This window comes from Malurus melanocephalus, unplaced genomic scaffold, assembly GCF_030028575.1.
Source record: "Malurus melanocephalus ecotype Western Australia unplaced genomic scaffold, MMel_1.1 scaffold_23, whole genome shotgun sequence".
NCBI lineage: Eukaryota > Metazoa > Chordata > Aves > Passeriformes > Maluridae > Malurus > Malurus melanocephalus.
Genome location: NW_026623255.1, coordinates 1,739,355 through 1,764,255, shown reverse-complemented (window position 1 = coordinate 1,764,255; position 24,901 = coordinate 1,739,355). Strand labels below are relative to the sequence as shown.

The window sequence follows — 24,901 nt, the reverse complement described above, 5'->3', positions numbered from 1 at the left end:
GTGCTTCCAATGAAAAAGCTTTCATATTTTTGAAATAAAGGAGCTGAGGCAGCTGAACTTTAGTGAAAGACTCCAAGAAACAACCCACTTCTCCATAGAGGTAAAGACCCCAAGAAGCACTGGCTACCCTGCTTCTGAAAATCCCTCTGTAAGTCTGGGTGGGCACAATTTTTTTCTGTGGTGAGTGTATCTGCACAGTGTCAGCACTCCAGGAATAATCATAGGACGAATTGACACAGAGATTTGCAGTAGGATAATTGCCTCAAACAGAAGGATAAATAGCTTTTTCTGGCATGTAATGGGCCTCTTAAGTGAACAGCAATAAACTCTATGCGAACAGATGTTTTCCTTCTTTTTCGTCCTTTTGCATCTCATCCATAATTATGCACTAAAATGTTCTTGTCTGGGTTGCTGAGAGCAATCTTGTTGCTGTTTGTCTTTGCAGTGTAAGACTGAGCTCTTCAGCACAAAGATTGASTAAAAAGCCCTGGATTCCTAAAAGCTCCCGTCAGTATACATCAGTGATCATCTTCTTTCCTTCATGTTAAGCCTGAGGGAGAAGTGAGGAATTACGGGGGAAATTTGCCTCCTCTGGCTGCTGCTCTGCATGTCCCAGTGTTGGGGTGTCCCCGTGTAGGTGTTGGTGCACCAGGCTCCAGCTAGGAGGTTCTTTTTCTTGCCTGGCTTCTGGCATTGACCCAATTCAGGAGAAGCCACAGCTTCACCTTTGGCTTGCAGGGGAGCTGAGTGTCCCCTGAGAAACTCCTTCTGTCTCTGTGCTGACTGGACTGTGGGGAGATGGCAGAGCAGGCTTTCCTCTACAGCCACTGGCTCTGCCTCCAGCCTCGCCAACAGGAGAGTAGCAGGCACAAAGCGAGCCCTGCAAAAAAGCCTTTAYGCTTTCAGAAGCATGTACTTTATCTCTTGGCAGAGTACAGAGAAATGACCTTGTTCCTGAGGAAATTCAATACATTCTGGCAAAGGGGTCTTCTCCTAACAAGGAGACTGTGCGCAAGCCAGGAGATGGGGCACAGCCACAGCATTAGCCCAGCTTTGTGTTCCTYGCCTGAAGCGATGCCGGTAGAGGGATCTGCAGGGACAAAAACCCACTCTGTCCTTCTCAGGGCATCTTCCAAACATCCAACTTGCCTTGGCTTCCCACATCCACAGCTGAGGACGGAGGCAGACATGCTGCAGGGAGACACATGCCAAAAGGATGAGCCCTGTGGTAGCGCTTAACCTACATGTAAACTCTYGGCTAAGGAGGTTATTCCACCTCGGATCAATCCCCGTGACTCTGCACCATTGATGCTGCTCCACATGGCATTGAGGGCAAACTGCTTTGAAAAGAGCCYGCGGGAAGAACACTGAGTTTTATCCTCACCGTCTGCTCCTAGACAGGCTGCTCAGCTGCAGGGGAGCTGTGGTATCTTTTCTGCTGAGGGCAGACCATTTCTCTCCTCCTTGTTAGGATTGTAGCWAAGATTTTAAAATGCAACCAGATGGAGGAGAGGATTGTCTGACCACATGGTAACAGTTCAAAAAAACAACCTTTTTGTTATGGATAAAGACTGAATTTAGTGTCCTGAAAAAATGAGACGCTTTTCAGACACGTGGATGAGACCTTTATTTAAGGTGGATGCTTATTATTAAATTGGCCTGCATACTGGTCCAGAACATTTTTGCATACCTCATATCCTAGGGAAGCTGCTTTTCACCCATCACATTTGAAGGATGCTGCCAGCCACTCCCCTCCCAACTTTTATTGTTTCCTATCATCGTTAATGATGAATAAATTGTACAGATACGTCAGTATATCAAGCAACATTGCTAGACAGAAAAAGTGCACAGCACATTAATTATGGGTCTTAATTTGTTGGTGAATCTTCTACCTGAAAAATTTTGAGGCTGTTCTTCTTACTATCTGCCTTTGGCTTGCAGCTCATCCCCCCTTGGAGACCCCTTTACCCTGAATGCTTGCAGATGAAGGAAGGTCTCTCTCAGTGACATCTGCTCGATTGTTGCAGTGCCATTGCCATCCCCTCTATAAATACTTTGGCATTTGTACTGCTCTATATAAGCCCATTAAAAACATGTAATAAAAAGGCTTATATAATTTCTTGAAGCCATCATTACTATGCCAGCTGTGGTGTTTTGTCAAATTCTGACCATTATAGATTAATCCCTATGCCAAATTACATTTTTTAATGAAAGATATTCATCCTTGCATTTAGAAGTGTAAAAATGTAAGTTAAATTTATTGCATCCAAAAAAAAGGCAGAGAGCTGAAGCCAGAATAACGCTAAGGTAATCTTTAAAACAGAAAATAGGATTTTTAACAGAAACCCAGGGTAATTTTTAAACAAAGCTGGACATCTGCCTGGGATTACAGTATAGATACAGGGGAAACACAGCTGATGAACTGATAGCACAAAAATCTTTGTGCAACAGTATGTGAACTGCATGTGAGCCACCATTACTTAATTCCTGTAAACTGGAATAACCTTTTTTTTTAATGACAAAACAAATTCAATTTTTATACTAATACATCTTCAATAAAATTTCCAGCCCTTATTTTAAAAAGCAGGCAGAATTTTGCTTGTTCAGAATGACTGGACAATTTAGTAAGAGGCAGACTGTAAAACCACTGTTATTCCTCTCCAGGAGTGAAACACAGCTGCTGGAGGCAATAGTTGTATTTGTAGATACCACAAGGATTAGGGTTAAATAAATAAAGGCCCAGGGACAGCAGAGAGCTGCAGAGCTTCTTCTCCTGAAGGGCCATCTCATTCCTCTTCTCCTTGCTGCAGCGAATGTGTGTGCACAGGTACGGGTACGTACGAGTGCAAACACAGAGCGTGACTCAGAGCTGAACCTTGAGCTGTAATCTCCTCTCCAGGCCAATAATTATCACCCATCTCTTTCATCAAACCCGGAGCACGAGGCTAGGCTGTGGTGTTCGATTCCCTCTGTAGCTGGAGGGAAAAAGCAGCTTCTGCCCGTGCATCGTGCTGTGCTGCTGAACAGCAAGATCAATCTTGTGGTAAGCTGCCTAAATGGCCCACGAGCTTGAGGAGAGCTAATGGGAGGCTGCATGGACATATATTTTTGAGTTGTTATCTTCAAACTTACCAGTGGCGAGCTGAGAAGCAGTTTTAATGATTCACACAGCTGAGCTTTTGCCTTGACAGCTGTTCAGACACGAATTTCTCAGCRGCGGTAAGTGGGTAATAGACCAATGCAGCCAATTTGCTTCTCTGTTGCTAACATTTAAAAGATAACACAAAGAGATTCTTTCATAGATTTCAGTGGGATTTAAGGCACGGGAAGGAGTAAGGGCTGTACCTACCTGGCAGAGCTGTGTGCAGGCTCCACGGAGGTCTGTCACTTGGTGCATAAAGAAATAATTCCACGATTTTGAGCTGCTGTTTTAAGGAACAAAACTGAAAGAATGGKCTTGCACAGAAGCATCACTGAGAAGTCGCCCAGGGAGCTACAAACGTTTAATTCCATGTTCCTCAGGGCTATGGCAGAGCTTTGGCACATAAATGTGCAAGGCAATAAAGCAGGCCTGGACCAAAGCTSTGACTGCTGCAAACTCAGGGTGTGAGGCACTAACATCTTCTGTGGGGAAGGACACACCGTGCTTCTCTTCTGCAGCCACTTTTAAAATTACCTTGGGAAAGTTTCTACTCAAAACATCTCTGTTTTCAAGTGTACAACAGCGTCACTCTGATTTTCGAAGTATTAGTCAGGAGTGTAGGAGGGAGGAAAGGGAAGAAACTCTTTCTTTGCTCAATCCTGTAGATTTTGGCAAGTGGCTCATAAAAACTCCAGAGCACAGAGTCAAAAAGAGCCTTTTTATTCATGTACCCATTTTATAGGAGGAATGTTTGACTTGTATTAACAGCCCTTGGAGAATCCTCAGGAATCCTAGAGCGTTTTCCCTGCCTGGGGTTTAATTTTGCGCAGGCACTGGGGCAGACATTTTGACTAACCAGAAGAGAAACAGAAGCTCTGACAGTGGGTGGAGGCAGAAGGTGAACGGTATAGGCAAGATGTTTGAACTGAAAATGGCCATAAGACAGAGAAACATTAAATAACTGCTGCAAAGAAGAGATTTCACTACCAACAATATCCCAGGCAAGAGGTAATTTGTAAGCAGCAAAGATAGCACTGAAGCAATGAAATTTCATTGGTGTTGAAGTTTTTTCTTCTAGAGGTTTAGTGCTGTGCTCTCACCATAGACAAATCTGTAAATGAGAGAGGAATTTTAACAGTTTATAGACCTTTCCTGGAGAAACGAAGGGAGCTGTGGCTCTGTGGCACCCACATAAAAAGCAGTTGCTGTATGACTGATGTCTGATTTTGGTTATCAGGGCGTGAAGCTCACTGCTCTCAGTAGAAATTGCACGCTCACATTCAGAGTCGCTGTTCCAGTTACTCCYTGCATTTCATGGTGGCGGTTTGTGCTCAGATGGATCCAGCTTGATAAACGTTCCTCTAACACCATCCATCTTACTTTAGGAGAGCAAGGAGGGGAGGTTATTTGCTGCCTGMCTCAAAGAGTGATCGTGTTTTGTGAAAGATGTGAAACTTTGCAGAAGTGTATTGCCCAGCAATCACCTCAAAAAGGCCCAAACTCCAGCTGGACTGCAGTTTCATGCACTACATTACAATTTAAATTTGCTCTTCTTCTCAACAGGTTTTGCTCACACACATATCCCTGCAGCCAGTTCCTGGGGGAGGAATTGATTTATAATACCCTTGCTAAAATGAAGAAGTGAGACTTTGTAAGGTACTATCTTAATTCTTGCTGATTCTCATGTTAATCCTGATAAGATTTCTCATTGTCCCTGAGGTTTTCTGAGACCATTCTCTATCATTGTTCTGTTATTCTCTATCTCTGTCTTTAGAAACCCTCTGTTGTGCTCTTAAGAGGCAGACTTACATTCATAAGAAATTGTGGGGTGGGGGGTGGGGAGGAAGCATGAGAAATTAAATTGTTTATTAAAACACAAAAGGAAAATGAAAACATGGAGTTAAATTAGTGAACTGCTCTTTATCAGGACCACTCCTAGCATGCCCACATATTGGAGCTTATCAGCTTTCTGAGGAGGGCAATATTTTGTACAAGGTCAGCACTTACAGCTCAGTGATGACAAGAGGAGCGGCTAGATTCAAGTATTTGAGCTTTTTGCTGAAACTACACAAGGGGAGAGGAAAACCAAATGAACCTCTGATGCTAAAATGAAGAAAGACCTTGTGGTTTCTATTCTACTMAGGTAGACTCTTTYATTYGAGTATGCATTGTTCAAGCTTTCARGAAAGCTTTGATTTCTCAAGGATKAAACTTCAAGAGAGAGTTTTAAAATGCATTTCTACACTTTGTGCATTGGGGGCCAACCTGCCTTCAAGATTTTCTCCACAACCATACAAACACAAACTTCAATTTTAATAGGACCTTCACATGCCATTATTTATTGACTAGATATTGATAGCTTAAAATGACATTTGTGCTAAGAATTTTGTCAAAATGAACATACTAAGAAATACTATCCCTGCTTTTAATGTTCGTGACGGATGCCTAAAACCTCTCTTTTCTAAGCAGCAGCATTACTTCTATCTTCCATATGAATGTTGCCATTTCACATGGAGGAGCAAACTGATACACAGGCAGCCCCGTGACAGCTAAATGACCTTTGGGTGACAAACTCCGGGTGATGCTCACGGATGGAGTCAGGTGCCTGTCTCTTAAGCTGATGTCAGTCATAACTGGCACAGTTACACTCTGCCCTCATAAATGTGTTCCTTCCTYGCACTAACACCAGGGCTTGTCTGATCCATTTGTGGGGTGAAAACAGGAAAAGCGTGCGGTTGTCAGAAAGATCCACTTCCAGAGCCGACTCACTTCCCTGTGGCAAACACCCAAGGCTGTCCCATGTTGTTGGCTGTAAGGTGATAAAAAGATAGGATGGTACCAGCTAAGGTGTCCAGGTCTTTTAGGAAACTGCTCCAGACAGAGATGTTTTGAGTTAATTTTCTTCTGTGTCATGTGGTTTGACTTAGTTTAGGACAAAGGACCCACTCTCCTGCTACAGGAATGGCAGGTGGGACTGACACCCTCCTCTGAGAAGAGCCTACATTTAAGTTGTTTTAAAGCAACAATGGAATTGCTTTAACCTAATTCAAAAGGATAGTTTACCTAAAGAAAGGGAACAGCAATGTTTAAATGGCAGGAATCTTGCACCTCACCTGCCAGTGCATCTGTGCGTGGAGCCACACTGAAATCCCACTTCTCCAGACAGATCATTGCTTCCTCCCTTATCTTCCTGCATACAGCTCCTCCATCCTGCTGCCAGCAGGTCTGGTTGCTTGGCTGCTGGCACGCTCCACTTCTCCCAGTGGTGCTCTCTGACCTGCTCCCCCAGCAGCAGCCAGCTCTGGCTCTGCCCCAGGCTGTGAAGAGACAGGAGAGGTCAGAGGAGYAGGGCAGCCTGCTGCCAAGGAGAGSACACCAGAAGGAGCTTGGTGCAGCAAGTCTCTCCCTTGCAAGCAGGCAAGGCAGGGACACTGGAGGCACAGCACTGTTCACAGGAGACAAGAGTCACAGTCCCTCTTTTCTACTTGGCACAGAAACCAATGTAGTAGTCATGAAAGAAACCAGGAGTAGTCATGCATCCCTGTCCTGCATATCCCATCTGGGAACATATTTATTACTACTGAGCTGTGTGTGCTGCAAGCTGGTTGCCATCACTCCCGTCCCTGTTCCGACAGAATTTCCCTCCTGCCACTGACACTGCTCCCCACCTGCGCTCCTGCTTCAGAWAATCCCTCTGACCACCGCTCCCTGCTCATGGCTCAGCCATGGATTAGGACCAAAGCTTGCCTGGGCACTTTATTGTTCTACCTAGCGTGTTCCTGTTGAGAAACAAGCACAGTGCCTCCTGCTCCCATTGGGATCAACGGGACACCTGTCCTCTGCCCTGCCTCTCAGCTCATGCAGATCCATTCCTTCACACGTGAAYGGAAGCATGTATCATGAAAACCCGCAGGATTGTGTGACAGCCCAGGAGTGAGGCTGAGAGGCAAAGTACASACTGAAAAGAGTTACTCATAAGCACGAGGTGTTGCAGCCAAATTAGGGCACCACAACTGATGTTTTATGCAGGGTTCTCACACCCTTCAAACGTTCAGCATGATTTAACTGGTCACTAATAGCCTCGCCACTGGTCACTAATCACAGTAAAACTTTACAAGGCAGGTCTATTTTTGTAGCATTCTTGCTGCTTKTCTATTGATYCAGATGTCCCTGGAGTCAACCKTKCTAGAGTTACTTATCTGTACTGCCAGACGGTATTGGAGAGRGGSTTCAAAGGCWTGTCAGAGGAGCTAGGATGCTSGTGTTATCTTGGTAGTCCGAGATCCTTTATCCTTCATGGGCAGCCCAAGTCTCACAAACAGCCAAGTCCTTACTTCCCGGGCTGGTCTGTCCTTTTGTTTAATTTACGCGTGAGCAATCCCCAAGTCTACAGGGAAATTTCACAACCTCGTGACATCACGGTGTGTAGTCTGAACGAATACRTACATTAACAAGTTAGCACACTTCCATGCTACAGACACGGGCTGATACAAGAGTTATGACGAGGGKTTGTGTTGTCTCTCGGGCCGTCTSACACGCACCTGCGGCTGCACAGCGCCGCGGCCCCACGTTCATTCCCGGGTTCTGATCCCGCCGAGGCGCGGAGCATCCCTCGGGCCGCCTGCGGGCGAGCACCGCTGCGTCCCGCAGCCCCCGCCGGGCCGGGACAGGGGCATCCCGGCCCCTCCCCGGCCGGCCCCGCTCGGGGCGGGGACTCCCAAGTTTCGGCGGCGGCGGCCGCGGGGCCCGGCCCGCCGGCGGCATGAGCCCTGCGGGGCGGGGGGGCGGCAGCTCCGGGCCGGGCAGCCCCCGACGCCATGCCCAAGGAGCGGCCGCTCTGGCGGGGCGCCGCTTTCCGCCTGTGCCTGCTCTCCGCCGCGCTCTTCCTCTGCCTGCAGCTCGGCATCAGGCGCTCCTGGTGTCCGGAGAAGCCCCGGGACCCGGCGGCGATGGTGCGGGCGCCCGCCCCGTCCCGCGGCGCGGAGCAGCGGCCGGGCGCGGTGGCGGTGGCGGGCGCGGTGGCGGTGGCGGGGGGTGGCCGCCGGCGGGTCACCTACGTGCGCAGCGGGCGCAGGGGCAGCGCCACTCCCGCCTGCTGCGCCCCGCAGCCCCCGGGCGGCCGCCGCAGGAAGGTAGGGAGGGCTCGGGGGGACCCCGAGGCGACCCCGACTCCCCGCGAGGGACTGAGGGCGAGCGGGCACCCGGGGCGGACATGGGGCTGGTACCTGAGAAGARGCGGCCGGGAGGGCGGTGGTGAAGCGAGGTGGGGTGGCGTGATGACTTCTTGGGAAGCGGTCAAGCGACTTTTTGAGCAGTGCTGCTTGAGCTGCAGGGAAGGGGGAGTGTGCTGGAGCGGGGCTGGACAAAGTGAGAGCTCGGTCTGAGAAGGTGACAGTGACCCCGASTCACCAGGTGGCCTCACATCCCCAACAGGATCAAACTTGGGCAAAGACTGTGACTCTYGGCGTTCTTGACATCCGAGTGCCATTGCGTTCGCAGAAGGGAATCGAGAAATGGTTCTGAGATCTGGTCCGCGTGAGAATTAATGAGTTTGTGGATGACCTGCTAATGAACCTGAAATTAGGTTCCTACGTGGCAGGGACTGTACAGCCTTTTAGGGAAGTGAGGACCTCATTAGTGGCCGGAGTTCAGCGAGAGTGAGGGGCACCAGAGCTCCCTTCACCCCCAGTTAGCTGCCTGTGTGGCCATACAGGGATGGTGCCTTCTTCGATGATCTCCGCATTGTGTTTGGGTTTTGCGGGTGCCAATCTCTCAGGAACCCTTTAGAGACTCAAATATTTATTTTGTGGAGTTTTCTTTGCAGTGTTTCAGGGGGAGAAGAGCCAGCTTTGAGGGTGGTGCAGGAATAGTGTGTGATGTACTCTGGGGTTGTGCTGTCAGGGTGCAGTTGTGATGATCCGTGCAGAGATGTGCAGGTTCTTAAAGAAGCTGGAGTGATCATGAGGAAGAGCACATGGGATTTTGCTAGAGATGAGACCACCTTCTTGGTCAAAATAAATGATTTCTGACCTTTGCCCCAACAAGAATAAAACSAGTTTTCTGTGGAATGACTAAAGCTTGTCCTTACTCCCTTGATGAAAAGACTATTTGCTAACATCCAAACCACCATCTGAYCACATGTGTGTGGTCATGGAATCTCAATTGCAAACCTGCTTTCTTTTCTCTGCCTGTGCCACCCCAGTATTTAATTTTTTATTTCACGAGGAGATGGACATAGAGCTAATATATAGATTAACTTCTAGGTTTGCCTCATCTTCCGTGAGAAATTGTGATGGAAAAAAAATAAACTGCTATTTTCTGCCTCTGATTTCCTGAAAGGTTTAGAAGAAATGAGATAATCCCTTGCTACCTTCAACACTGTGGCAGTGATGAGGACAACATTGCCACATGTTTCTTCAGAATAGTGACTATGTGATGTTATTTGGGCTGTGGCATTGTTGCCACACTGAGGTACCTCAGTCTAGTTTTTGTGATTTTTGTTGTCCATGCTCTGTTACTTGAGGTTATCCTAAAGCCCAGCTTTTAAATTATTCTTATTATGGAAGAATTTCAGCATTAATGGGGAAAAAAAGCCTGTAATCCTATGGATTCAGAGAGTTTCTTGAAAATATGCTAAGAATGGCATCAAAAAACAAGAGGCAAAAGTAAAGCTCACCTAATTTAGTTAATGATTTTTGAGGAAATCCTGGTGGGGAAGTAGCCCCAGGAGAGGCTGCACATTGTACCTGGGAACTGGCAGCTCCTTGTGGTGTTGGAGAGCTCGAGGCTCTGGAAAGCCCAAGTGTGTTTTGGTGCATCTCCAAGTGAAATGTGTGTGAGAAACATCACTGCTGTGGTTTGTGGTGTTGGGCACGTTGCTGCTGAGGTCTCATTTGAATCCCTCTGATTAAGTCAAGGGAAAAATATTAGTATATATAACAGAGGGTGGAGTTGTTGCCAGGTTAGGTTTGAGACCATCAAGTGCCTTCTGTGTTGAGCTATTTGACTTGAGCATGTTGCCTCAGGCTAAGGAAAATGTACTTAAAGTAGAGGTGGGGTTTTGGGGATAGCAGGACTGAACTTCCAGGGATTTCTGGTTTTGAAGTCAAGTTGTTAAATAAAAATACAGGGGAAAAAGTAATGGTAAAATAAARTGAAAATGGTTTGAATACTGCCATTTTTTCAAGTGAAAAAGCATGATAGCTACAAAAAAAAAAAACTAATGGGATTTTTTTTTTAATCAGGAGACATTGTATTTCACTTCAGGCTGTTGTAAGACAAGGTGGGGACTTTTATCCGAAAAGGCTGCTTAAATTGGTGGTCCATGGCTCCCCCAGCAGCTCTGGAGAGAAGCATCAGAGTGTAACTGCTGCCAGTGTGCTGTACTGCTCTGTGTAAATGCTGCCTGGAGGAGAGGGACAGACTCCTTGTGCAGATCTGTGCTATATTGGGTTGGGATTGCTTTTTGCTGTGGCTTTTATGTGTTTTCAGTGTCTTCTGTCTGTCCACTATTGTCAGACCATTTCTGAAGCCTACAGAGGCTTCTAGATACGTTTTTTTTTTTTTCCCCTGCTGCTGTTTATAGGGATGGTGTTGGGCTGTGTTGGGATGTGTGAGCCAGCAGGATGGCAACAAGGAAAAATCAGCGAGGCCAGACTTTGCTCTGTTTTTCCTAGAAACTCTTGGTTATAACTCTGCTCACACTTACATCACTGAATTAATGCAGAAGACTGATGAACAGAGTGTTTCCATAGATGAAGTTGAATATCCTGCTTTGTGGCTGTATAAAAAGAAAAAAAAATGCAAAAACACACAAGGAAATSATTCGGTGCCTACTTTGAATCACTTTAAAGTTTCCTGAAGCAGAGCTGTGTTATTTATTTCCCAAGCACAACTGCTGTCAAGCAACCAACACCACCAAAAGGAGGGGAAAAAAAGACACAGACAGGATGGGAAAGATGGRGAGTTGTCCATAAATGGTCCCTAAGTCTGCAGGAAACTGTCTGTGCTTTTCCTGACCGAGGCTCTAACAGCAGAGCCCATGACTGTGCAGCAGATGGGATGGTTTGGCCACCCGGGTTCCAAGGGTCTGTTTGTGCCTTAAGATGCATTCATAAAAAATGTTAACTGAAAGCAGCAGGGAATAAAGTAATTTAGCTAAGTGACATCTCTGGGAGCTGCTGGAGCTGCCTGTCCTGGTGCTTTAGGGAGCTGTGCTGCTCCTGGCTGCTTTGCTCCTGGTCGAGCCTAGCAAAGAGCAGATKCTGCTGCTCTTGTTGACAAATAACAAGCAAAATTTGTTATTGACAACAGAAGATGGTTGTCTGAAGAATGGGAAGAGTTCTGTTGTGCTGCAAATTAAAGCAAATGGAAGTTTGTAATCTTGCTTATATTTTGGTGGAAACACTTAGAACTCCATTGTTGCTGATAAAATTAGGTTTATAAACTGTGATTCTAAGCTCTGGTTGTGTTAAGCACTGGCCTGGTAACATGTGCAGCACATTAAAACTCCAGCTACATGGAAACACACAGATTCTGCCAGGTGTACCTGCTCCTGCAACAGGTATCAGCAAGGTGTGCACCCACAGAGCGCTGCAGACACGTCAGGTGTGTTTTAAAAGGTTATTCCAGGCTGCCATGGCAAAGGAAAAAACAAAATATTGCATTTGGAATTTGAAGTAACAGCAAATCCTTGTCATAATAATTGCAATAACAAGGTTATGTTGGCTCTTGTGCACTGAATTTGGGAGGAGCCCTCTTCAAGAGTCTGGTTGAGAAAAGCTGGAATTCCTTGCCTTCTGGGCAGATTTATTTCCAAGGAGGTGGGGAGTGTGGTATGCTGCCGAAGTTAACCTGATGTTATTTTGGATGCTCTTTTATGTCATATCTAGAAATGTTGAAGTGTTTACCTTCAGTGATTAAAAGCAAAGCATAAGTTTTGCTGCTGGGCCCATTTGTACTTTGTCTGGGATTATAACATATTTTGAAACATTTTGTTATTGCCTGAAACCAAAAACTCTTTCGAGATTTTATTTTTATTGGTGTTACTTACACTTGTACACATTTGTCTTTTGGTTCATCATAAATGCAGACTAATTGTCMTTTGSTATTTCTTGTTGGAGTGAAGGWTTTGGTTTTCTTTAAACAGGAACTRTTTCCAAGAGGTTACTGCTTCTCTTCAGTGATGACTGATAACAGTCTCATCCTTAATTGTCTGCAAATTATTTTGGAGGGATATCTTTGAAATTATGTGAAATAACTGTTTGGCAGTWAGTAATATGGCAAGCTCAAAATAACCTCATTCAATTTAGCATTACACTATTGCTAAGCTTTTACTTTAATTTACATTTTGGTTTTAACTTGTGTCAGTGATACGTAGGGCTTATGCCAAGAGTCCTTTTTTAATTCTTCTGGAAATCTGGTTTAAAAATGTATCAGATGTTTTCATTGCCCAGTTGCATGCATAGTGTTTTCAAGCTGGCTTCACGTCTTTAAAAGTATGGTAAATTTTGGGTAGTGCTTTTACAGGAACTTACTCTGCCTATTGATGAGGAGGAGCCAAAATTCTTGGAGAAAACTTGGTTATTCTGAAGTTAAATTTATTTGTCTGCCTTTCTGAAGTTAAATTTAGTTAAAGTTGTCTGTCTTTCCACATYCCATGGTGTAATAGCTTGTCTGTTTTGGATAGGGACATCACTTTTGTAACTTTATTCATTCTGAGTGCTTGGAGCAATGTTTTAACATTACACCAGAGTTTAACACCGCAGGGCTTTGGGAGCTGTGCAGGGAATCACATCAGGCTGTGCTTGCAGGAGAGRATTTGCCCTGGCTCAGGCAAACCAGAAGAGCTGCGTGAATTAAAGCAGCCTCTTGGATCTCCCAAGATTATTCCCATCTCTCCACCCGTGTCCCAGGCACGATGAGCTTTACAGGGTGCAGTGCTGTTCCCTAAGTGCTGTGTTGAGGAGTGAAGAGCATCCTGGCTTTGATGGATGTTGAGGAGTGAAGAGCATCCTGGCTTTGATGGATATGAGCAGAGGAGTGCAGAGCTGAAGAGCTGGATATTGGTTATTCCTTTGGAGTGTGCCACTTCTGGGCACCTCCTTTAATAACAGGGAGAGAAACTGGAGAAAGTCTCATTCAGAGGAAAAAGGTGTTCAGAGGTGCAGCAAGGCAAGCCTGCAGGGAAAAGCTGAAGTACTGGTMCTTGTTTTCAATAGGGAAAAGTAGGTTCTGAGGGAATGTGCCAAGACTCTTCAAACCAATAAAAATAATTATTTTTGAAGGACATAATGACCAATTGTTCCCTAGGTCCACTGCAAATAGGACAAGAAGTAACTGGCTTCRTTTTCAGGCCAAATATTAGGAAAAACTTTTAACTCTGCAGTTGGTAAGGAATGGAAAGACTCCTTAGAAAAATGTGAACTTTGGGTATCCACACAGGGAAGGTCTAGGGATCTTTTTCATTGTGCTTCAGGGCAACCTCCTGAGGTCCCTCTGGCTCCATTTACCTGCTCTGCAATTAGAGAAGCAATCTGGCAGATACAATGTGATTAGCCAAACTGGAATTTAGCCTGAACAGTCATCTAACATCAATGGAATAAAAAGAGGTAATGATGTCTTTTAAGACTGTAATAAGCAATCTTTGCCCTGGCTTAATACCTCACCAGAGAGACTAGACYCCCATAATTTTTCTGTGTGATGACTTAGTGGACCCCAGAGGAAGGGACACTAGTTGACAACTTTTTTCCTCCAGTACTTGGAGGTCTCTTAGCAAATATAAACTGACCCCAAGATGCTTATCTTGTAAGATTAGCACAGGATAGGAGCTTATGGCTTCAATCTGTTAGTACCTGGGGAACAGCCTTGGTCTGTTTTTGCTCAAATATTCAGGCTAATAGCACAGGCTGAGTGAGGTTATTGTAATTTGAGGAAAAGAATAAACTTTTATTGAAAGCAGTTTTCATCAGCTGAAAACCAAATCTGGGGAGCATCAGCTAGCTCTGCCTGTAAACAGGGGCAGCTGAGGTACCAAACACAGGAATCCTTATCCAAGAAGTCAAGCAAGAGCAATACTTGTATTTTATTTACTTTCATTGTATTTTAACTGCTGGTGAAATGTGTTTATAGCATCCCATAAAGAAGAGAGGGTAATGTTTTTTCTGACAATGATGTCACTTGCAAGCTTGTGAGGTAAATGATCACTAAGAATAACTTTGGTTCTTACACACTTTTTATTACCTGAAGTAGTTCTTCCTTCATGAATTTTTGAGAAGCAGATGGGGAATACTATTCTTCAGAAAGTCATTACAGCATTATGAGACTTCTTATATCCAATAGCATAGATTTCTTTCAAAATCTTTCAAATACCTGCTCAAGGCTTTCTTTAGGCATATAAATACAAGAGARTAAGTTTTTCTTAGGTAGCTGTGGCACAGACAAAAATAAATCTGGGTGTTTAAGCTTTCTCTTCTAAGGGACCCAAGGACTGAGGTGACAAATTATTCTGCAGATGCCTTGCCCTGTGGTGGCCATTACAGCTCTGCCATCGATTCCATGAGCCCAGAGAGACAATTCAAGGGCCTTGTACAAAATGTTAATCCTTTATGACTGCAGTAGCAGGTCAGAAAAAACCCATTCCTGTGTGCTGTGTTCAGCTCAAACTGTTTCATGGGACTGCTCTGGGGGCCAAGGGACCTGAACTGCCCAGTAGCAGTGGCACAGTTAGTGCCAAAAATTATCTTTTGTCACATGTCATGTTTTGACATAGGAAGTGAGGACAGTTTTGAGGACACACAGCTTTCCTTGCTCGAGCAGCTCTCAAGGTGGCCAAGCATTCTATATTCTTTGCTAAAATTTCCTACTTTGGAGAGAGAAGAGTCCATAAAGAGAGATTTGGGACAGGTAAAATTTCTCCAGGGTAGACCTAAGGTTTTTACTTTACATCTCCAATCTTTATCTGCCTTTTTATGAGACAAGWGTTTAACTTCATCACCAGTAAGGTTTTCATCCCAGTTGGTTCCGTCAGTTCACATCAACATTTACCCAGCCAGCCAGGCACTTCACAGAGATGTGTCTGCTTGGGGGCTGCAYGGTAGGTGCCAGCATGCCAGATGTCTCTCTGATGCTGCTTTCGTTGGGCTGTGGCCACKGTTCAGCCTGAGGTGCAGCTGGGGGATCTTTGGTGTGAGCCCAGAGCAAAACCCCTGAAAAGGGGTGCAGTGTTGAGATCCTGCAGGGAAGAACAAAACCCTCTCACAGACATAATGATGAGTGCATCATCACTCCTTACAATACAGATRTAGAACCTGGAGATTTAGGTAGCACTAGGGAAGGACCTCCAGCCTTCACTCAAGCAGTTTGGTTTGGTTGTGGTAGATCAGGCTGTCCTGCAGCCTGGCAGTGATGGCTGCCACTCATGGCACTGATTAGATACAAGATTTGACACCTAAGCRAGAAAATCTGTGTGAACCATCACTAATCTCCGATGGCATCCACAGCACAGCCCACTCTTATCGCTTGTTCTAATATTAACTTGGAGCTGAGTTTGTCTTGGACRGCTGTTCGGTGCTCCAGAGCTGTGTGCAGTGGATGTGAGTCATTTAATCAGCTTGAATGTTTCTGTAGCCAGCAGATATGCACCAAGATTTTTCTGTGTATGATGAGATGTGGTCCAGGGCCCTTCTGTCTTTGTAAGATCAAATGACCTGCAGTTCAGTGGAACAGGTAAAAGAGGGGAAAAAGGTGTGATTCGATTTTTCTTTCGGCTGTAGTATATAGCATAAATATCCTGGAATCTGCACCATGCATGCACTCACCCTGATGTTGTTTGTTAGTGGTTTTGCCTACAAAAGTGACAGGGTGATGTGCTGGCTTATTTTGAGTTGGCAGATCTCGAAGGGTAATAGAAGCCATGTGCACRAATGGACTGATGCCTGGGGTAACAGACAGATGAAAACCATGATTTTGAACTCGCTCTTGTGGCAACAACTGGGTCAGTTTATACAGGAGATGGCGGAAATGCTCCCAGCTGTTTATGCAGYRCTAAGWGGAAAGGTCTGGATTTTCAATGACRTGATCTTTCYGAAATGATCTTCTCTTCCATCTTCAGTAGTCTCGATTYTGAATGTGCCATCAAGCCCAGGTGCCACCAGGAAAGGCTCTGGCTGTGATGCTCATGGACTGCACTGTCAGAGGATGGGTGGATGGGGTGTCCYGTGGTCATTGCTGATCTCTTGAAAAGCACAAGTCCTGGGTGTGGTTCTGGGAGAACCTCTTGGTGATTARTTTGCTCTCTTATTAATTTTTTGCAACATTCAAAACTGAGTCCAGTAATTTGTGTCCACCGTGACACATGTATAAATAAAATAAAGAAACCTTTCCGTGTGTCTTTGTTGGCACACAGAAATCTTGCTTCTCACCAAAGTCTTCTCCATTTGCTTTGCAGACTGGAACAAAATGGCTTTGCAGAGTTCTTCGAAAGTCAGTACTACAGAATTGTTCTGGCTTTGAAAATCCCAGATCTGGGGTACTCGTGAGGAGCATCATTCTGTCTGTCACCTCTCCTCATCATGCAATGGTGGCTTCTCTTGTCTCAGTGTAGGACCAGGAGGAAATTGCAGTGGAATGTTGGCTTTTTAAGTCCCTTGGGATTGTCCAGTCAAGCCAACTGCTTCAGATTTACATGGAGAACATCTGGGTTTGTGTGCTTGTTGCAGAAGGAACTAACCAACAGCTCATTTAATAAGTGACCCACTGAAGTTTTGTCTTCCCCCCTCTTTGCCTCATCTGTCCCCAGCCCTCTTCCTCATTCCTCTCTTAGTAGTGAAGTCAAATAATCAATGGGGAGCTTCSAAGTCAGTGCCCTTTTTATCATCCTCTTTCGTATTTTACAAAGAGACACTGTTTGAAATGCTAGGGGGAAGAGATGGTGATGTCTGTTGATATGGCATGTAATGTTAKAAAATATCTGCCACTTAGAAGCCTAAAAATGATAGGAAGCAGTTTCAGATCTTTCCTTCACCCTGCAGAGTGGACGACAGTAGTGGAGGAGTGAGATTTACCCCAGAGATAAACACCACAGGGCTTTTTTTTTTTTTTAATTTCAGCTGTCTGAAAAAAAAACCAAAACTTTTAGTACTGGTGCCGTGTCTGTTTCTGGGCTTTCCTCATGGTTGTTCTGCAGCACTGAAGCTTTCAAAGAAGTGAACTTTGTTTCATCCTGAATAGAGCAAAGCAATGACATCTTGTTCCTTTTCACTCCCTCTTTTGAGAAAATTAAACAAGAAGCAATTATGTGTCAATTGGTTGCTGTTGAGCTGATGTGRTTCTTCTTCGTTAGATGTCTTGATTAACGATTTGATCTTGCAATTATTATTCATTATGAAATCCGTGGGAATTCTGGGTGCATCATGAGTTCAGGGTCAAACCATGTAGCTGTGTAATGCCCAGAATTAGTAATAAAACATTGGAAAATATCCATCATTAAAGAAAATGGTACATATTTGCCCAAACCCATCCTCCATGGGCTTATGATGCTTGGGTCTATACTTGTTTTGAACAAAAAATACTTCAATTTTTTTGCTTTGAAATGAGCTTGATTTTTATCTTTATAAATTGGAAAACAGATATATCATCTTCTGCTTAAAATCCCAACAATTTTWAAGCCAGCTGTTATTCCCTTTCTAGACAGAGGAAACTAGTTGCCCAACAAGCTGTTTTATTTTTTTTGGTAAACCTTTACATAGCTCTAGACTAAGGGCATTAATCCATAGTCATGTTAAAGATGGGGAAGATGAAGAGGGAGGGGTTTTCTGATGCTTCATATCTGCCTTTGGTCTAGAAGGTGTGGTGGAACTTTAGACATTTGCATTGAACTTGAATGAGAGAGAAAGCTGCACAAGTGTGGAATGCTCTTATTTGTGTGAAAGCATTGGTTTTACTCTGAAGTGTCTTCTTTTTTCCCCAGTTCTTAGCCTCAGGCAGAGGCTCTGAAGTCAGTGGATAGGCTRCCAGAGGCATCTCTATGTGTAAACCACAGTTAGAGTGCTGGAACTTGCACAAAACAAGCCCAGTTTATCRAGCTAGCTGAGTATTTCCTGTGAATTCTGTTTGTTGTATGCTGTGGTTTGAATATTCCATCGAAGTCAACCTAGAGGGAAATAGCTTTCCCCCCTCTTGTATGGATTATGACTTCTCCATATTTCTCAGCCAAAGCCCTTCATCTAAAGCAGTTATGAATACAGGCTGAAACCATGGTCTTGCCTCTGCTTAGCAGAAGTCTGAATTTGACAGTGACCAGTAGTTGCTCTATCTGTTTCTTGCTMTTTTCCTTAAATGCTGGCAACAGCAATACAGACACTGGAAGGAATTCAGCTGATTGAGYTGCTTAAGCAGTTTTGAGAATTTACTTCCGTAAATTTCAGTCTGTTCTGGCTCCTGGTTTTATCTCCATTAGATATATTATCATGCTGTCAGCCTCTGGATAGTGCTGGAACGCTGCTGTCCGATTTATTTATTTTATTTTATAACCATGGCAAAGAAATCTCACTTGGCTATTTTCGAAGCTGTACATCTCTTAGAGTAAAATCAATCTCTCTTTTAATAAATGTGCATTTCTCCCATAGGTTGCTGGGATTTCCAGAGCTGTTAGTCTGTGGAGACCTTTGAAGGTCTGAGAAGAGGTTCCCCATTACAACACTGCCCTTTCCTACCCCTGCAGCTCCCAGATCCTTTGGCTGCAGAGAATTTATTCCTCAGAGGTAGCGAGGAGTGGTGGTTATGCTGTGTAAATTATAAATCAGATGCAATGCTTTCTGAATTCATAAGTACCTACAAAGTAATATTTTGGCAAGTCTTCTGAAACCCTGCTTCCTCTAAGYCCCAAACCTTCACGCAGGGTGATGGTGAATTTTCAGGGGTGTCCACAGTGGCTTGTGTAAACCTGGCAAGTGAGTTCCCARCACTCATTTACTATGGAATTCAGGGTTATGATTTGAATTCAAGGGAGCATTAGTGACTTAAATTCCTCCACAGGTCTGGCTTCCTCATGTTAATTTTGGAAGGTGCTCTTTGTTTTGCCAAATCTGTTTCTTAATTCTTAAAGTGATGTAAATTCTGTCATTTGCAGTCAGTAGCAAACATCCTTTTTTTCCTGTGCGTTCTTTTCTTAAGAGACTTTTCTTATTTAGGGGAAAAGAMACAAACCTAAAAGTAGAGCTGGAGAGAGCTTGAGTGTGGGTTTTGTGTGTGAAATGCAGAAAATGCAGAACYTCCCAAGGCATTGAAGTTGTTGGTGTTTTGCAGAGAGGTCGCTGGTGCAGCTCAAAGTCAGGTATGGGCAGCAGTTCTCCCCAAAAGCAGTGATTTGTATCCGTGTGGCTCAATTTCAGACCATCAGATGGGAAATGAGAAGCAAAAGGAGCAGAAAATAAACATCRGTGTTAACAGAAGGAAGGCCGAGGTGAAATGCTTGGTGATTGCTGCCTTTTCAGGGGTTGTTATGTATTCATGTTCAGACTGATTTGCCCTACAAGGGTAAATTCTCTCGGTTGCAATTACCACACAATGGCCAAAAGCTTTTCTAATGAGAATTGAAGTCAATAAATAGTTTTCTTCATTTCGATGTAAAACTTTGCTTTTTTTCCCCTTTTCCCTGCTAAGTCTAGGGGTTTTACTTACTGGTGCAAACTGCAGCCTTGYGAAGCAAGTGCTGATAAACTGCTCTCAAGTGGAGCCCTCTGGGTGATGTTTGGAGCTTCCAAAGCAGACTCCTGCTGCACTGGGATCCTGCTCCCAGGCAGACAAATGTGTGCTGCACTGCAGAGACATGGAAGAGATTATGTACAGAGARTGAGGAGCTAGGGGAGGCTTCAGTGCATCCTAGAAATTCCCTCTTCGATAAAATAAAACACACATGACCAGACGCAGAATTCTTYATACACAGATCATGTCAGAAACCCATTTAAATTGAAAACACACCCTCATTAACACAGAAAGCGTTCTCACCACGGGACTGGTTTCCATAGGCAGGATTTACTTTCCTGAGCAGCCTTCCTGCTTGGGAAAGCCTGACTGTATGTGTGACACGTTGCTTGCTTGTCTTGGCACAAAGCTATTGTTTCTCAGCCTATTGTTCCGACATCAAATCTTTTGATAAGATCATGGAGTGGATCCTCCTGGAAGACGTGTTAAAGCATGTTGAGCACAGGGAGCAGTTTAGGCACAGCCAATACGGCTGTCTCTGAATTGGGAAGATATGGATTTGATGGATGGGCTGATAGATGGATAAGGAATCGGTTCTGGTCAGTGTCTCMGTGTCCAAATGACAGCTGGTAAGGAGTGGTGTCCATCAAGGGTCTGTGGTGGGGGTGACACTGTTTACTTTGGGCAACCTGCCCTAGTGGAATGTGTGCCCCATGGAAGTGGGTGGTACTAGGTGATATTTAAAGGTCCTTTCCATCCAACTCGAACCATTCTGTCGTTCTGTGACACACTGCAAGTTTTTTAGCTCTGGAGTTTGCCTGTGGGAGGGGCTCCCTTTGTGGCTGGTTCGTTCCACCGCACCGATGTGGTGCACGCAGAGGATGGAGCAATCCGGTGGTGACTGGGTTTGGAGAAGGCTGGGTGCATGTGTGGAGTGGTGTCAGAGATGCCTCTGCCTTTGATAAACTCAGGAAAGCAGAAACATGGGGGAATAAGAAGATTACCTGTATCATTTTTTTTTTTCCCCAGTTCATCATGTAATTTGTGCAATGTGTGGAAGCTTCACTGTTGGAGTGAAAATTCTCAGTTTAGGTGGCTGCAGAACTAGGTGTCAGCTSCATTTCCCTGTTATTTCCTCAATGCCTGATGCCTCAGAGGGAACCCACTGCTTTTCTCTCAATACAGGCACACACACACACAGAGAGGACAGTACGCAGTTATTTCTGCATTATTGTTTCTTAAGAGAAAACCTCATATGATTAAGAAAGCTAAACTGCAAAGGAAAATAGAAAATGACAGTAATATAGAAGGAAAAAAGGGATGGAAACAGTTCAGATGTGTAGGGATGGACTATCTGTAAAGCCAGTTGTGTTGGAAATTGATTCACTCAAAGCTTTAAATAYGAGTCAGTCACCTTGTAAGGCTGTATTTTAAATCACAGCTTACTGAGCCTGTGCGTGGCCCTGCTGCTCCTAAATTAAGGATGTAAGGTGGCAGGATTTTACGAGTGCACTTCTTGTGATCCCTTATGGAGCTGGTTACCTTTAGTTAAAATGGTCTGTGTGAATTGACCTTTCTCAAGGAGATCTTTGTCAAGGCTGGAGGCATACTTGTTCTTTCCTACTGATACCTCTGCTTTGAGGTGGAGTTTGTTTTGCTTGTGCCACGTACTGCTGMTCCAAAAATAAAACATTTGGAATTACTCAACTTGCTGAGGAATAAAGTGCAGCTAAATGTTGCTTTAGGCTTACAGCTAAGGAGTTGGCTCAGCCCTCTAAAACACACATTTTTTTGCAGCGTGGTGTGTGTGAATGTCCAGTCTGGGGTTTCTCCTCTGTAATACTGACGGTCCATGTTGCAGGTATTCCTTCAGCCCATCCTTCAGGCTTCCATCCTTCAGCCCGTGGGGAGACATGGGCTTTTCCAGTGCTTGACTCACCTTACTTATTTTAGRTGTCTAATGTCTACTCTCTAGTGAGATGAATCATTCCCTTAGAGAGCCTGTCTGCCTCATCTGTCCTGTCAAATAACTGAGCTCCCCRGCCCCTTTGGGAGCTTCCTCGATGGCTGCCTGCACTGCAGGAGCGTTTCTTCCCTCCTGGCTCTCCCTTGGAGCCAACCAGCTAATTGCCTCTGAAACCGAGCGTGGGTGTTCATGAGGGATTCTTTGCTGCTGGAGCTGTCAGCAAGAGGAGCAGCGTGCYAGGTTTGCTGCCTCCACCTTCAGCAGCTCTCCCACTCCCCTTCGCAGGCTTGGCGCTTGTCGCGTGTCCCTSGTGTTGGCACGTCCGGCAAAGCCACCGCTCGAGTGGGCTGCAGCTCGCAGCTTTCATTATTTAGGGTACTTCTGAACCGAGGGAAAAACCCCAAAYAGTAAGACCACTAAAAACCAACCTGCTTAAGGCCACAGGTGCTTGAGAGGGACCTCAAAAATACATCCAAGCTCTGCAMATTGTATCTAGGGACAATCTATTCTCCCAAGGGGCAAGCCTTCAGGAATGAGACCTAATAAATTTGCCATGCAGATGTCTGAAATTTTGCCATTTGAATCCCACGCATTGCGTTTCAAACTGATAAAACCCCTGCAAAATTTCACCCACGAGCAGGTTCTGTTCTTCTGAGTGGGACGGTACACAGGGTACAGACAGAATAATTGAAGATATGTATGTCATTTGTTTCTATGGCCAGCAAATATTTATGGTTCTTGATGGAATTTATTGCCACAAATGATTTCCACTCACATTTGGTCCTGCCTCAGATGTAAAARATTAAACTGTTGCACGATTTAATCAGAGGATTTGCTTAAGACATCTGTGTATATATTGACAAGTCTTTTGTTTCTTCTTTGGAAGCAACAGACTGCTTGGCAGGGCAATGGGATTCCTTAATTTTTGCTTATGAAAAAAGCTAATATGTTTCTGTACTTTAATTGGCTGCTAAAAAGGAAGGAGATTAAAAAGGGGGAAAACAGCTATTGATTTAAAAAATGTGGAAATATGGAAAACCTCCTACTTTTCTTTAAAATGTAAGCAAAAGGAAAGGGAGGGGTTGGGCTTTTTAAATTAGTGCACTGAAATTAGGATTGGTCTGGAAAGAATTTAATGATTTGTGTGTAAGTTTGGGCTAGAAAAACCAAACGTTTTCCAGACTTAGAATTTTAGACCTACTGGTCTGTTAGCCTTCTGCACATTTTGATTTAAATTTTATATATTATGATTTCAGATTTCTAGGACAGATTTTAAATGACAGTCCTTTAAAAGTATATCACATATATACCACAGGTTATTAAGGGATTATCAGATGACTATCACAGATGGTCTCRAGGGAGAAAAAAACCTAGAAAGAAGTGGTCTCCAGAGATAAGTTTCTGCAGATTGCTGTCATATTGGTCTGAAGGAAACATCAGYCCTTATCCTTAAGTGTGAAGTACCTGGGAAAAAAATCAGACTTTCAAATGYGTCCTACTTTTCCTGACAAAGAAATGGCATTGCTTTAAGATTTTCTTTACTCTGTGGTTATCTCATGCGGGCGAAAAGTCAGACATCACTCTGAATAACAGTTTCTGGATATCCATTACCCTTCTGGAGTAGCTGAAATCAGTGTCTGACCAGTGCTTGTGATAAAGTCTTGCTGAAGATTGTTTTTTTTTCTTACAATCTAATGCCAATTTCAGTTGTGTGTCAGAAAGTGAAGCTTTTACATTGAGGGTTACTTCAAGATAYTCAGTCTGCTGTTTTATAAGTGGCATTGTAACTCTCCAGATACTGTCATCTCTTTATGTTGTGGAATATGGATTTGTTGATGTTTGGGAAGCACAGTCATGGTGTCTGGTTGGATGAGCCCTTGCCCGAGGGAGATAGAACATTCATGGTGATAGGCAGAAACGCAGATTGTCTGAACCCATTTTTTGGCTCCTCCTGGGCAGCCTTGGGGAGGTCAGTGTGAACTCCATATCCAGAGCTGTGTACCATGGGCTGTAATAGCTCCTCTGCTCCTCTCTCCTCCCTCTGGGAAAGGAGCAGCTCCTCAGCCTGTTGGTACAGCAGCCACAGGGACCTGCTCTCAGTCACAATAGAGATTCACACAACACAGGGGAGGAAATCCAAATCATGATTCCACAGTCAGGTTCRCTCTGAGTAAATAAAATTACAAAGTTAAGAGGGGGGAAAACTCCTTCAAATAAGGATTGTTTTTCCCAAAGCATCTATAGAGTTTATTTGAGAAGTCTTACATGGAAACACTATGGAACAGGCTGAAAACTACCTGGAAAGCTATAAACAAAGAAGGCTATCAATGTACGTATGGAATGACTCCTCCAGGAAGACATTTTGTTGTCCTGAGCGTGTCCAAAACGCACCACCGACATTTGTGAGTTACACATTGCGGGGATGCTCCCGGTCCGAGAGATGTGTTGGATTTTCATCTCTATTCACTGTCCGTGAATCTTATTCTAAGGCAGCTGTTGAAGCACCCTGTAGGGTGTTTAGGAGGTGTTAGGAACAGACCTCTCTAATGTATTCTTTACTGGATGGAAATAGGCTGTTGCCTCCTAAGGAGCCAGGGACCAAGTGTGAAGTTTGAGAAGCTATTCAAAAACGTTGTCTTCAAATGGGAGCCTCAGGTGTGATCTCTGCCACAAAAGTAGCATTTATGTAGTGCTTCTAAATTTAAAGAACTGTATAAAAGCTTGATCTCTTTCTATTTATTCTTTTTTTTTTTTTAAGTGAAACTGCATTAGTAAGTAACTGGGGTTTTTATTTCATTTTCATGTGTTTATCGATAGTTTGGAGTCAGTGGGAAGGCAGTTTATCGTCTTTAAGATTTTAAGAACCCGAATGTAAGCTGCAGTGGCTCTTGGATATTGCACTCTGCTGAAAAAGAACCTCATTCACGTGGTTCATTATAGAGATTTTTTTTYCTTCCCTGTCAACTCTGTGCAGAARGAAGTCTTGCTGAATAGTGCCACAATGGCCACCCTGCAATTCCTCTGCTTAATGAGCTACTTGTCACACCAATAGATTTCAGAATAACTGGGCACAGATGTGCAGGTATCTG

At 44.3% G+C, this 24,901-nt stretch overlaps 1 protein-coding gene across 1 annotated transcript in view; it reads left to right on the top strand.

Annotated features, from left to right (window-relative positions):
• The first annotated feature begins 7,887 nt into the window (after positions 1-7,887).
• Positions 7,888-24,901, top strand: part of METTL24 (methyltransferase like 24) — a 44,100-nt gene continuing 27,086 nt past the window's right edge. Inside the window, exon 1 of the mRNA XM_057390171.1 lies at positions 7,888-8,274. Coding sequence (XP_057246154.1) covers positions 7,960-8,274 — 315 coding nt within the window. The 5' untranslated portion in view covers positions 7,888-7,959. The remainder of the gene's footprint in view (positions 8,275-24,901) is intronic.